Source organism: Crotalus tigris, unplaced genomic scaffold (genome assembly GCF_016545835.1).
Source record: "Crotalus tigris isolate CLP2741 ecotype Arizona unplaced genomic scaffold, ASM1654583v1 scf7180000018413.2111637, whole genome shotgun sequence".
Taxonomy (NCBI): Eukaryota; Metazoa; Chordata; class Lepidosauria; order Squamata; family Viperidae; genus Crotalus; species Crotalus tigris.
In genome coordinates this window covers 908337-921581 of record NW_024096990.1, presented here as the reverse complement: position 1 = coordinate 921581, position 13245 = coordinate 908337, and the positions used below count along the sequence as shown (strand labels likewise).

At 45.7% G+C, this 13245-nt stretch overlaps 1 protein-coding gene across 3 annotated transcripts in view; it reads right to left on the bottom strand.

The window, feature by feature from the left end:
* The window catches only part of GRIK5 (glutamate ionotropic receptor kainate type subunit 5), a 68960-nt gene continuing 55715 nt past the window's right edge, over window positions 1-13245 (bottom strand). For all 3 annotated transcript variants that reach the window (XM_039352169.1, XM_039352171.1, XM_039352170.1), the window contains exons 14-20: window positions 13131-13240; window positions 12211-12387; window positions 9612-9777; window positions 7021-7246; window positions 5817-5945; window positions 3996-4117; window positions 1-1540 (exon numbers count right to left, since the gene is read on the bottom strand). In XM_039352169.1, the coding sequence (XP_039208103.1) occupies window positions 1184-1540; window positions 3996-4117; window positions 5817-5945; window positions 7021-7246; window positions 9612-9777; window positions 12211-12387; window positions 13131-13240 (1287 nt within the window). In that variant the 3' untranslated portion in view covers window positions 1-1183. The remainder of the gene's footprint in view (window positions 1541-3995; window positions 4118-5816; window positions 5946-7020; window positions 7247-9611; window positions 9778-12210; window positions 12388-13130; window positions 13241-13245) is intronic.

Here is a 13245-nt window from a genome sequence, read left to right as displayed (position 1 = left end):
TTAAAAGAACCAAGTATTTTCACATTTATTTGTCTTTTGGGGTTGTCACTAAAGTCTCCAGAATTTTTTTTGTTTGTTTTGTTTTGTTTTGTTTTGGCTTCTATAGAAATTTATCCCAAAGGGAAAAAAAAATTAAAAGAATGAAACAAAAATTAAAAAAAAAAAGACAGACAAGATATTGTGAGCACGCAGCTCCACAGACCCGCTCCCACACCCCACTTATCTTCCCTTTGGGGGAGGGAACATCCTTGTGTTGTTAATTTCTCCCTTTCCAAAGTTGATTTGTCGGTCACCTCTGCTCTTTAATTTCCACTGCTCCTTCAACCTCTTGGTTGTGGGATCTCCAGGTGGAACCCACTGGGTTTGCTGACTTCTCCCAAGGCAACTTCAGTGGATTCTGAGCGCAACCTTGGTGTCCAATGCTCTTTTTCTCCACACAACCACAAACCCTACTCATCTTAACTGAGGTTGGGAGTGACTTGGAGCTACCTGTGCTTTCTGGTGGGGTGGATGGGTGGGTGATTTCAGGAGTGGGAACCCTACCCCCCCCCTACCGTAGCTGGAGAGCATTACCGCCCAGCGTTCCTGATCCACAGGTTTCTTTGACCTCCAGTACAGCTGCTGAGCACATCCTCCAGAGGTTGATGGAACGGGGGTCCAGCACAAAGCTATCTTGAGAGCTTCTGGAGGGAGGCCAGAGGTCCAGAAAACATGGAGGACAACCTGGAGGAGAAAGCTCTTCTTGAAAAGTAGACAGTTTCGCGATCTCTTCTCCCCAAAGCATGACACTGCTCTTTTTCTTGTAGTGCCACCGTGGATCCATCCATCCAGAGGGTGAAATTTGGGTGACGGAGAGCAAGGGGGAGAAGGAGGAATGGACCAGGCATGATGAGTACCTCGTTCTCATGTAAGGAGGGCGGCACAAAAAAGGGACCCCTCCCTCCCCTGTATTTTGGAACGAGTAGGTGGGTTTCTTTCTCCGGGACGCTTGGAAGGAGAGCTGCAAACTTCCGCAGCCCCCAAGGGCGAGGGTCCCTGTGTGGGGCTCTGTGTGGGTCCTCCCAGTTTCGGGTCCCTCGTCCAGGGCATACGCATAGCGTACATCTCTAACTGGAGGCACCTCCGCCGATGAGCGAAGGCAAGGTCAACCAGGAGGGGGCCAAAAAGCAAGGGCAGGGAGCAGTCACTCCTGCTCGTTGAGTTCGCGGGCAACTCCCCTCCGTGGAGTGCCTTCTTCAGGCGGCGGGGGCCCCCGGGGTGGCGGGGGAGCTCCCCGAAGAGTCTGGATGCGCCGGCACTCGTGGCAAATGCGGACGTGGGTACAAGGCCTGGGGGGCTCTTCCAGCAGGCGCTGAGGGCCTGGTTCTGTCACTAAAGTCCCCGAATAGAGTTTGCCGTTGCTGAGGCGCATCTCCCGGACAGATCGCAGCGAAAGGCCCCCGCGGATGGGGTAGTGGCGCCGGCGCCGGCGGGAGCGAGTCGGCTTGCGGCAAGAAACCGCGTGACGTAGCTCCCTCAGCATCTCTTGACAAACGGAGATCTGCAGGAGGGGGAAAGGAGAACAGTCAGAATAACAGAGGATAACAGAGTCGGAAGGGACCTTGGAGGTCATATAGTCCAAACTCCTGTTCCAGCAGGAGATCCTATACCAGGGGTAGGCAACCTTGGCTCTTTTATGACTCGTGGACTTCAACTCCCAGAATTCCTGAGCCAGCCACGCTGAGGGGAAAGGGAGAGGTTTCCAAGCTGAGCCACGCTGGCTCAGGAATTCTGGGAGTTGAAGTCCACGAGTCATAAAAGAGCCAAGGTTGCCTATCCCTGCCCTATGCCATTCAGTCAGATGGAAAGTTCATGGGCTGGGAATTCTGGGCTACCATTCAAATTCTGCAAGAGTGCTGAGAAAGTGGTAGTTACAATCAGTCCGTGGAGTATTGGCTGTTGCAGCATCCCCACAGTCATGTGATTGTGATGTGGGCCCTCTGTGCCCGGTTCATGATTATGTTGCAGCAAACCGTGGTCACATAATCACAATTTCCTTGCCAGCTTCCCACAAGCAAAGTCATTGGGGAAGCCGTCGGGAAATCGGAAGCCCTGGAGACAGTTGCTCGATGACCTGTAAAGTTCTTGTTTAACAAGAGCAATTTGACACTGAGTGGTATAGTTATGTAGTGTCACATAATGATGGCAATTCCGGTCCCAATTGCCATTGTAAACTGAGCATCAGCTGTACAACAAAATACAGGCGCTCCTCACTTAACATCCACTCATTCAGTGACTGTTCAAACTTAACACCAGTGCTGAGCAAGTGATACTTACGTACAGCTGGGTCCTCATACCTATATTGTTTGCAGCATCCCCATGGTCACATAATCATCATTTGTGACCTTCTTGGTCAGCTTCCTTCAAGCAAAGCCAATAGGGAAGCTGGCAGGTCACAAACGGAGACTATGTGACATCCTCCCTTCACAACCGTTCAGGATTTGCTTAATGATAGCAATGGGAAGTGCCAGAACTTCTATCACTAACAATAAAAATTCCAGTCCCTATTCTTCTTCTTAAGATTGCCTGTACTCAAACTCGTGGCATTCGGGAAGGATCAGCAATGCTGCACCCATGGCAGAGATTGTGATCCCATTTTTCACAAATTGTTGGAACAACCCCCCCCCCCAAAAAACGGGTTCAACAAAATCACAGGTCTATATTGTGCAGGGCTGTCCCAAAGTTGCTTTTTCAACAGGCAACTGGACTTTCTTGATTTTTTTTTCTTTGAGGACGTTTTGCTTTTCATCCAAGAAACTTCTTCAAGTTCTGACTGAATGACTCTCAGGAGGAGCGCTAACAACCAGACGACTGCAAGGAATATAAATCTTTCCATTCTCTACCTTCAGTCAGAACTGAAGAAGCTTCCTGGATGAGAAGCGAAACGTCTTCAAGTCCAGTTGCCTTTTGAAAAAGCGCTTTGGGGGTTATGCCAGGTTATTAAATCCAGCCTTTCGTTTGCAACTGTTTCCTTCTTTGTCGGGGATACGCACCAACTCCTTTTACGCTTCTGCTTGTGGCTTGGCAAGATCTTAATTTTTTTTTATTTTTCCAAACTCTTCCCCATACATATACCATGATATTTATCAGATGTTAACATACATTCTTTTTATATTCATCTATAAGATACTTTTAATAAAATGAATACATACACATGACTTTTGGTGTTGCTCGCCCATTTCCCCTTTCACTGTATTCACACTCCTTCTTCTCTACCTTCTTTCTCCCTTTCTTCTCTTCCCTACTTCCCTCTTCTTCCTCTCCTCTTCTCTTTCCTTTACCACTCTCCTCCCCTTTCTCCCCACTTCTCCTCTTCTCCTCCAACCTTCCTACTTCCTTCTCCCCTCCTTCACTCTTTTCTCTCTCCTCTCCTTTCTTCCCTCTCATCTCTCTTCAGATACAATTCAGGGGTAATGTCCGAGCAACTCCTCTCTCCAAATTTCCCTATCTGTATTATATACAATAAGGTTAATTTACTCTTACATTAATACTTCTATTTATCTAACCATCTCGATATATATTTCTATAAACATTTATACAACCTCCAGTTATTCAATACTGTGTCGCGTGGGTCTCCCTCCTTATCTGCTCCTTCTTCTTCCATCTAAATTGATGTTAACTATCTTTAAACCGTATTCTCTTTCCAGCCAATCATAAAAAGTTCCCCAGATTTCATAGTAGTCTGACTCTGTCTTATCTTTAATTGTCATTGTTAGTCTATTCATTTCTGCACATTCCAGTATTTTCCCAATCACCTCTCCCTCTGGGGGGGCTTTCAGTGCTTTCCAATTTTGTGCAAACACAATCCTGGCTGGGCTTGGCAAGATCTTGTGGCTTAGCTCCTTCTCTGCTTCAGGCTGATTGTAAAGAAGCACGCAAGGCTTCCTTCATTTTCCTAGCCTCAGTTTTTGTCCCTTCCCTTCCCTCTCCCTGTGTCCCTCCCCAGCCTCACTCACCTCTTCGTGCTCCGCTGAGCGCCGTGTGGCCCACACAAATTCCATGACGGCCACAAAGACGGCAATGATGAGTCCACAGATCAGCACCACAAATATTCCTCCAATGTTCTCCATACCCAACCCTGGAGTAAAGAATGAGGTGTGAAGGATACGAGTTGTTAGGAGACACGTGGCAACGGATGCTTATGTCCCTCCGGTAGGAAGGAGGAGGAGTCCTTGACTTACAACCATTTGTTTAGTGATCATTCAAAGTTGCAATGGCACCGAGCAAAGGGACTTATGAGCAGTTCTCATTCTTTTTTTTTAGTTTTTGTTTACTAGTTTATAATATAAAATACAGAAATATACCAAAGTCAATAGTAGGAAAATAAGGGAGGAAAAAGGGAAGGGAAAAATGTGGAGCAAAGGGAAAAAAGAAAGAAAGGGCATTGATGTCCTTTCATCAAACATCAACTTTTTTACTTTTACATAATAATATAAACTAGCCATTTCTGTAACAACAAACCTATTAATCTGGGTAAACCCCAAAATCAACGTGTCGGTTTTTTGCCACCTCAAGCACAAAGTCCAGAAGGGGTTTCCAAGTAGAAGCAAAAGAAATTGCATTTTTTTTTTCTTTGATCCAAGTGGTCACTTTGGCTATGTCTAGTAAGTCCTAACACTTGCAACTATGGCAGCTTCCTCGCGGTCATGTGATTAAAATTTGGGTGCTTGGCAAGTGTTCTCGACAGTTCCTTGAGCAGTCTCTTGGGAAAATGCCAACTCAGCCAAACCATCAAACAGTAAATAACAAGTCTATTCAAGGAACTGTCAAGACCGCTCCCGCCAACATTAACAGGGCAAGACACCTGTACAAAAACAGAATGAAACCCCACTCCCTTCTAGCACTGATGGTGTTACCTAGTTGGGTAATGAAACGTCTGCAAGAAAACAACCAAGCTCTAGAGAGCACCAAGGACACCCAGTTTTGGATCAGTTTGATGAATAGATCTTCCTCCAAAAGATGCTGCTGTTTACATTCTGGGAAAACAAACCCTTTCCTTCACAGAACTACATTTCCCAGGGTTCTCTGCGGAGAAGGAGCAACTACCGTATTAAACTTCACCTTAGGTCTTTGATATCTCTTGGCAGTTCAAGCTTTTCCTGCCTGCACTCTACTGTATGGACACAAGAGGGCACTTTTCCCCAAACTTAACTTTTCGGGCACCAGGGACCGGTTCCATGGAGAGGTTTTTCCCAGGACTGGAGAGGCTGTGATTTCACATGCTCCCTGCATTCCGCGGATGACGCTTAGCTTGTTTGTGTGGGACCGGTTTGTGGCATGTTGCAGACCGGTGCCGGTCCATGGCCCAGGGGTTGGGGACCCCTGCCCTAGAAATCTACCACATTAAGTACAAGCAGTCCTTGGATCAAGAATGGCCAAATTATAGACAAGTGTTTTCACGAACTGCTGAAAACTGGCTGTGTATTAAAAAGGTCCACAAGAATCTTGCAGGGCTTCCGCAATTTTGTTCAGCTCAAGGAAGAACACGGTCCGCCATTTTGAGTAATAAGTGGCTCATTCACATGCTACAGATAAATTCACGTTCAAGACACATTTAGGGACAGGGCTTGTTCTTAATTCAGGGACCGCTTGTAACCCTCAGAGGGGTTCTGCTTAGCTTACAAGCCTAGATCGGGTGGACTAAATATGGCCACCCCCTGAGATTCTGACATGAAGGTCATCCGTTTGAAAAGATGAATCATCTATGGAGCGGTCGTTTGGTACTTAAGGGACCCCACCTCATAACATCCCACCCTTCCGATTTTCTACTTGTTAACCTTTGGCCCGATGGTCTTCCTCTTTTGGGCATTTGCTTCCTTCCCACCATTTGCGTTTCAGGATTTCCAACCGGTTGTTTTCCTGAAGCTGCAGAATAGCCAGGGTGAGCTCATCCCGGAATGGAGAACCTGCAGGAGGATAAGGAGGCAACTCTGAGACACCAATCAGTTTTTTTCTATCATCTCCTCCTCTTCCTCCTCCTTTCTCCTCCACTTCCCTCTTTCTCCTTCTCCTCCCCCTCTTCCCTCTTCCCACTCTTCCTTCTCCTCTACTTCTCTTTCTACTCCTCTTCCTCTTCTTCCTTCTCCTCATCCACTTCCCCTTCTCTTTGTTCTCCTCTTCCCTTTCTCTTCCTCCTCCTCTACTTCTTTCTACTCCTCTTCCTCTTCCTTCTCCTTATCCACTTCCCTTTCTTGGTCCTCCTCCTCTACTCCTCTTCCTTCTCCTTGTCCACTTCCCTTTCTCTTCCTCCTCCTCCTCTTCCCTTTCTACTTCTTCCTCTACTCCTCTTCCTCTTCCTTCTCCTCATCCACTTCCCTCTTTCTTTGTCCTTCTCTTCCCTTTCTCTTCCTCTTCTCCCTTTCTACTTCCTCCTCCTTTACTTCTTTCTACTTCTCTTCCTCTTCCTTCTCCTCATCCTTCCCTCTTTCTTTGTTCTCCTCCTCTTCCCCCTTTCTACTCTTCCTCCTCATCCATTTCCCTTTCTTTGTTCTCCTCTTCCCTTTCTCTTCTTCCTCCTCTACTTCTTTCTACTCTTCCTTCTCGTCCACTTTCCTTCCTTTTTCCTCCTCTTCTCTTTCTCTTCCTCTACTCTTCTTCCTTCTCTTTATCCACTTCCCTTTCTCTTCCTCCTCTTCCCCCTTTCTACTTCCTCCTCCATTCCTCTTCCTTCTCGTCCACTTCCCTCTTTCTCTTTGTCCTCCTACCTTTCTCTTCCTCTTCTCTCTTTCTACTTCTCTTTCTACTTCTCTTCCTTCTCCTCGTCCACTTCCCTCTTTCTCTTTGTCTTCCTCCTCTTCCCTTTCTCTTCTTGTCTTCCTCTTCCTTCTTCACTTTCTCCTCTTCCCTCTTTCTCCTCCTCTTCCCTCTCTTTCTCCTCTTCCTCCTCTTCTTCAATTCCTCCTCCTCCTTGTCCTCCCCTCCCCCTCCTCTTCTTCCTCCTCCTTCCTCCTCCTCCAAGCCAAGCCAGCTACTGTTGCTCACCCAGGGGCATCCCGATGCCGTAGCCCTTGGTATCTAGTAGCCCCCCAATCTGGGTAAGGTTACAGTTGAGCCTCCGGTGATATTCGTTCATCGTGCTCTCCAAAAGAAAGGCATATTTCGAATTCAGCACCCGAGCAATCCCCTCTTCTGTGCTCTTGACGAAGACACTCGGTTGCTTTGAGTGCATGTAGTTCCACATGCGCTGGTAAGTTTGATATCGGGAATTCTGATTGGGAAGAGGGAGGAGCAGAGCAAAAGGAGCTTTAATATGACAGATGGACCGTTTTCAGGCACCGGGTAGTAGAAAGATTTGCCCCTTTGTTACTTGTTCACGATCTGCGATTGCAAACTTTTTCCAAGGAACTTATAATAGAGGCATATATTTCTTCTCCTGCCTCTGGTTTATCTCCCCAGCAAATAGGCGTCCCTCAAAACGACGGGCAAATTGGTCTGTTTTTGCTTTGGCCTATCATTAGAATTATGAACCCTTATGTTGTAGCAGAGCCAGGAAAATAAGGCAGCTCTTAAGAAACTCTTTTTTAAAAAAAAAAAAACCAAAACACCCAAATTATACAAGCCAAGCTTTTCAAACATGGCAAGGCCAAGCCGGTCTCCTTTTTAAAAATAATGGTGGCCTTGCAGACTGCAGCAAGCTGGGCTTTTTGGATCAGGATAAAAAAGCAATTCTCAGAGATCTGTGCAAAGCAGATGTAGGTTTTCCCTTTTCTGTCATCAAGGCCTGCTACCTTGTCTGATGATTGATTTCCCTTCGCTAATGTCTCTCGGAGTAGAGACGGCTGCTGTTACTATGGATACAGGCTGCCAGAGGAAGGAAGGAAGGAAGGAAGGAAGGAAGGAAGGAAGGAAGGAAGGAAGGAAGGAAGGAAGGAAGGAAGGAAGGAAGGAAGGAAGGAAGGAGATCAAGGGGTGGGGAGGGGAGGAGAGGAGGGGAGGGCAGACAGGAGAGGAGAGGAAAGAAGAGAGAAGGGAAGGGAAGGGAAGGGATGGGAAGAGAAGAGATCCTAGTAGACTGACCAATAGACAGACTCAATCATTATTTCAACTGGGGAAGTGTGAGCTTCCTAGACCAAGCAAAATCCCAAAGCCACTAGGGAATTCCTGGAAACTCATCATTCAGACAAATCAGCCATTAACAGACACACAGAGATACACCACATTTGCACACCATTCGAAAGAGACAATAAAAAAAGCAAAAGATTAAAAGATTAGATGGGCAAATTTTTTTGGATATAATATAGAATTGGAGAAATCAGTGGAACAACCTGCCTCCAGAAGCAGTAAATGCTCCAACACTGGAAGTTTTTAAGAAGAGACTGGACAGCCATTTATCTGAAATGGTGTAGGGTTTCCTGCCTGAGCAGAGGGTTGGACTAGATGACCTCCAAGGTCCCTTCCAACTTTACTATTATTATTATTAAATGGGAAAAAATATGGGAAATAAACATAAAATTGACTATGTCAGCGGCATTCAAGGAAAACCAGTTGAAGATGTTTTACAGATGGCATCTTCCACCAGCAAAGCTTGCCAAGATGTTCCAGAACAATTCGCCAGCATGCTGGAAATGTAAAAAAGTACATGGAACATATTATCATTTATGGTGGACATGCCCAGTTGCGAAAAAATACTGGACTACAATAAGAAGATGGATCGAAGAAATAATAGACCAACCCATAGACTGGAAACCAGAAATCTTTTTGCTGTGTATTTTAAACAGAAAATATAGTAAAGAAATACAGTACTTAATTTTACATATAACAACGGCAGCAAGATTAGCATATGCACAGTTCTGAAAAAATGAGAATATACCATCAGAGGAAGAAGTGATAAGAAAAATCCTGGACTGTGCTGAGATGGACAAATTAACAAAAGAGATAAAAGAAAAGGAAGACACAGAGTATTATATAACATGGAACAAGTGGTATGACTGGTTGGAGACTAGAAATAATAGAGGAGAATAAATGTGGAAAGGTCAAAAGTGAAAATGTGTGTATAATAATGTATAATAATAATAATATGTATTACTCTTAGTATGAAGTACGGTATGAAGGAAGAAAAATGCAAATAAGAAACAACGTGGCAACAAGGACAAATATTCTAAAGAAGAATAAGGGGGGGAAATGTAAATAATAGAAGATTACCGTTATGAAATTGCCGTTAAAAAAAGGGGGAGGAGTATATACTGTGTGTGTATGTGTGTTTTGTTTTGTTTTGTTGGTTTAAAAATAAAAAAATTTAAAAAATCAAAGAAAGAAACAAAAAAGAACAGAACGCACCCACTCTAGAAGCCCACACCCAGCTAAGAAGGAGTTAACACCAGACAAACAATCAAGCAGAAAACAATGCCCTCATCAAAACACTACAGGGGTGTACAATGGTGGCCTTCAGAACTAATACGTGCGGACAATGGAGAACTATGAATCAACACCAGTTTTTCATTTCTTCAGGGAAACTATAAAAACTCCACTGTGCTCAACCACCTGGCAGCCTCCATCACCTAAGATCGCAGGGGTTTGGAGAAGAGAGCCTTCAGCAGCCCAGCTGTGCAAGGAAAAGAGAAAATGACACTCACCTGGAAAAAGGTCATGGTGGAACCAGCATGGATGGTGCCGTATTCGATGTTGGTTTGGTCAGCCAAGTCATCCGCCGATTCTATAGGCACCTCCATGCGCTGCACGGTGAGAAAGGCAGCAAGGTTGGCCGTGTAGGAAGAGATGATGATCAGAGTGAAGGCCCACCTTCGCAACAGCAACAAGGAAGCCCAGTTTGGTATTTTTTTTAGAGAGACAAGGACAAATCTCTACATTTCAACGTTCAACTTTTACTTACGGGCGCAAGTCTTGGCAAGACAACTCTTTCGATGTGTCTCCTAAGACGGCAGTTCTGAAAGCTTTCCAGCTTTGCAGACCAGTGGTGGTGGTGGAGGGGGAGGAGAAGAGATGGTTCTACCCAAGTAGCGGGTGAGTGTGCTCACATGCGCAGCTCCATTTGTGCCAACGGTGGGCGTGCGTGCCTACTGCTTGCACAAGTGGAGCTGTACATGCTGGCGTGCTCGTCCATCACTTGTGTGGACCAGTTTCAAATGGGCCACAGCTCAGGGGTTGGGGACTGATCCTAAGGCTTCCTGAGACAGTGAAAAAGGCACTCCTATACAGCTGCGTTTCTCAACCTTAGCAACTTGAAGCTATGTGGACTTCAACTCCCAGAATTCCCCAGCCAGCATGGGACCAAGTGATTCGCTCAATGACTACATGGTTTGCTTAACAACCAGTGGCTAGCTTTATGACCCTTGTAAAAACAGCAATTAAATCAGGTCGGGTCACATGTGACCTGATTAATGACTGCAATGACGTACAGTGGAAATTCTGGTGTCAACTGTGGTCATTAAGGAAGGGCTACCTGCATTGAAAAGAGCTAGAGATATAAAACAATAATAACTTCGTGGTGAAGCTGACACTTTCTTAAGCAGTACAGATAATCCTCGACGACACTGAAAAAAATGACTCATGACCGTTTTTCACACTTACGACCATTGCAGCCTCCCCATGATCAAAATTCAGACGCTTGGCAACTGACTCACATTTATGACGGTCACAGTGTCCCAGGATCATGTGACCCCCTTTTGCCAACTTCTGACAATCAAAGTCAATGGGGCAAGGCAGACTCCCTTAACAATTGTGTTCCTAACTTAACTGCAACGACTCATTTAACAACTGTGGCAAGAAAGGTCCTAAAATAGGGCAAAACTCACATAGCAAAATGTCTCGTTTAGCGACGGAAAGCTCGGGTTCAATTGTGGTCATAAGTCGAGGACTATCTGCAATCTGCTCTTAACTGACAAATCAAAGTTGGATGCCGTTAAAAACTTAATTATAAGTCAATAAATGTTACTAAGGTTTTTGAAGGAAAGACACGGCAACCTGGCACTCCAATAAAGAGGATTCATTATTTTTTTTTTTAAAAAAATATTGCCTATTGCATCAACATGTCAAAACCAATATGCCCTTAATGTACAATCCCACAGATGAAGTGTTGTTCTCAGCAATTAAAAATGTTCCCCACTGATTAATCAACTAAAGTTTTAGTGCCAATTAAGCCACCAATTAAGGATTGCAAAGCTCATTAGTATTCCTTTAAAAATGCTGAAATCTGTAGTGCTGGCATGACGTGTTTAAGAGGAGACTGTGTTCCAGAGTGGGGGGGGGGAAACAGCCACCACCATCCCCTAGACCTGGGGTGGGGAACCCTGGCTCTTTTAGGACTTGTGGACTTCAACTCCCAGAATTCCTGAGCCAGCCATGCTGAGGGGAAAGGGAGATGTTTCCATGCTGAGCCATGCTGGCTCAGGAATTCTGGGAGTTGAAGTCCACGAGTCATAAAAGAGCCAAGGTTGCCCACCCCTGTCCTAACCTCATCCCTCAGGACAGGGTGGGAACTATGGCAACTTTATGACTCGTGGACTTCAACTCCCAGAATTCCTGAGCCAGCCATGCTGAGGAAAAAGGGAGAGGTTTCCATGCTGAGCCATGCTGGCTCAGGAATTCTGAGAGTTGAAGTCCACAAGTCATAAAAGAGCCAAGGTTGCCTACCCCTGCACTACACATTAAATATTTCAAGGAAGGTGGCAGATAAAATGGTGATTTTTCCAAACCTGTTGCAAATTTGACACAGCTGGTCCTCCCCTTACAACAGTTTGTTTAGTGACTGCTCAGTTACAACGGTGCTGAAAAATGCGACTTATGACTGTTTTTTCACACTTACGACCGTTACAGTGTCCCCTAGGGTCACATGATCAAAATTCAGACGCTTGGCAACTGACTCTTATTGATGACAGTCACAGCGTCCCGGGGTCATGTGATCCCCTTTGGCGATTGTCTGACACGTAAAGTCAGCGTGGGAAGCCAGCTTCACTTCACAATTGTGTGACTGACTTAAACAACTTAAACAATGATTCGCTTAGCCAATGTGGCAAAAAAAAAAGAAAAGAAATGTCGTAAAATGGGGCCAAACTCCCTCAACAAATGTCTCACTTAGCAACAGAAAAGTTGGGCTCAACCATTGTCATGAGTCAAGGGCTATTTGTACCCCTTGCTGTCTTTTTTTGGCAGGTTGTGTTCTGCACAATTTCTCTCCTTCAGCCAGCTTGGTTGTTAAGTCGCACAACCGCTTACCAGACCCCGCTGACGCAACGGGTGGAAAGTGCTCGTGGCATGATTTCGGATCCTTGTTGCATGAAGCCCCCAACTGGGAACCAGAGGCTGTTGCCCAGCGTGTACTGGTTTTCCAGGATGTTGTTGTGACGCTCCCGGAGACAAGGATGAGGGTTGTACCATTCGTAAGGGCTCAGCCTGCGTAAGGAAGAAACACAGCAGACTTTTTTCCTTATTCATTTATTACATTTATACACCTTCCTTCTGCAAAATGGGTCTTCTAGCCTTGTTACTTTCAGCAGCCAGGTATGAAAGATCAGGTCCTCCCAAGGACAACTGACACTGATTTACAGGGTAGTCCTCGTCTTAGGTGCTGGCATGATGTGTTTATAAGAGGAGACTGTGTTCCAGAGAAGGGAAAAACAACTATCACATCCCCTAGACCAAGGGTGGGGAACCTTGGTTCTTTTATGACTCGTGGACTTCAACTCCCAGAATTCCTGAGCCAGCCATGCTGAGGGAAAAGGGAGAGGTTTCCACGCTGAGCTATGCTGGCTCAGGAATTCTGGGAGTTGAAGTCCACGAGTCATAAAAGAGCCAAGGTTGCCCACCCCTGTCCTAACCTCATCCCTCAGGACAGGGTGGGACCTATGACAACTGTATGACTCGTGGACTTCAACTCCCAGAATTCCTGAGCCAGCCATGCTGAGGAAAAAGAGAGAGGTTTCCATGCTGAGCCATGCTGGCTCAGGAATTCTGGGACTTGAAGTCCACGAGTCATAAAAGAGCCAAGGTTGCCTACCCCTGCCCTACACATTAAATATTTCAAGGAAGGTGGCAGATAAAACAATGGTGATTTTTCCAAACCTGTTGCAAATTCGATACAGCTGGTCCTCCACTTACAACAGTTTGTTTAGTGACCGTTCATAGGGAGTACTTACCGAGCAGCTAGAAAGAGGACACAACTGACTGCCAGATAGGCAAGAAGCATGAAAAGCCAAACAGCTGGGGAGAACGGGTCAAGGAAGGAGAAATACCCCGGTTTGCGTCCCTATT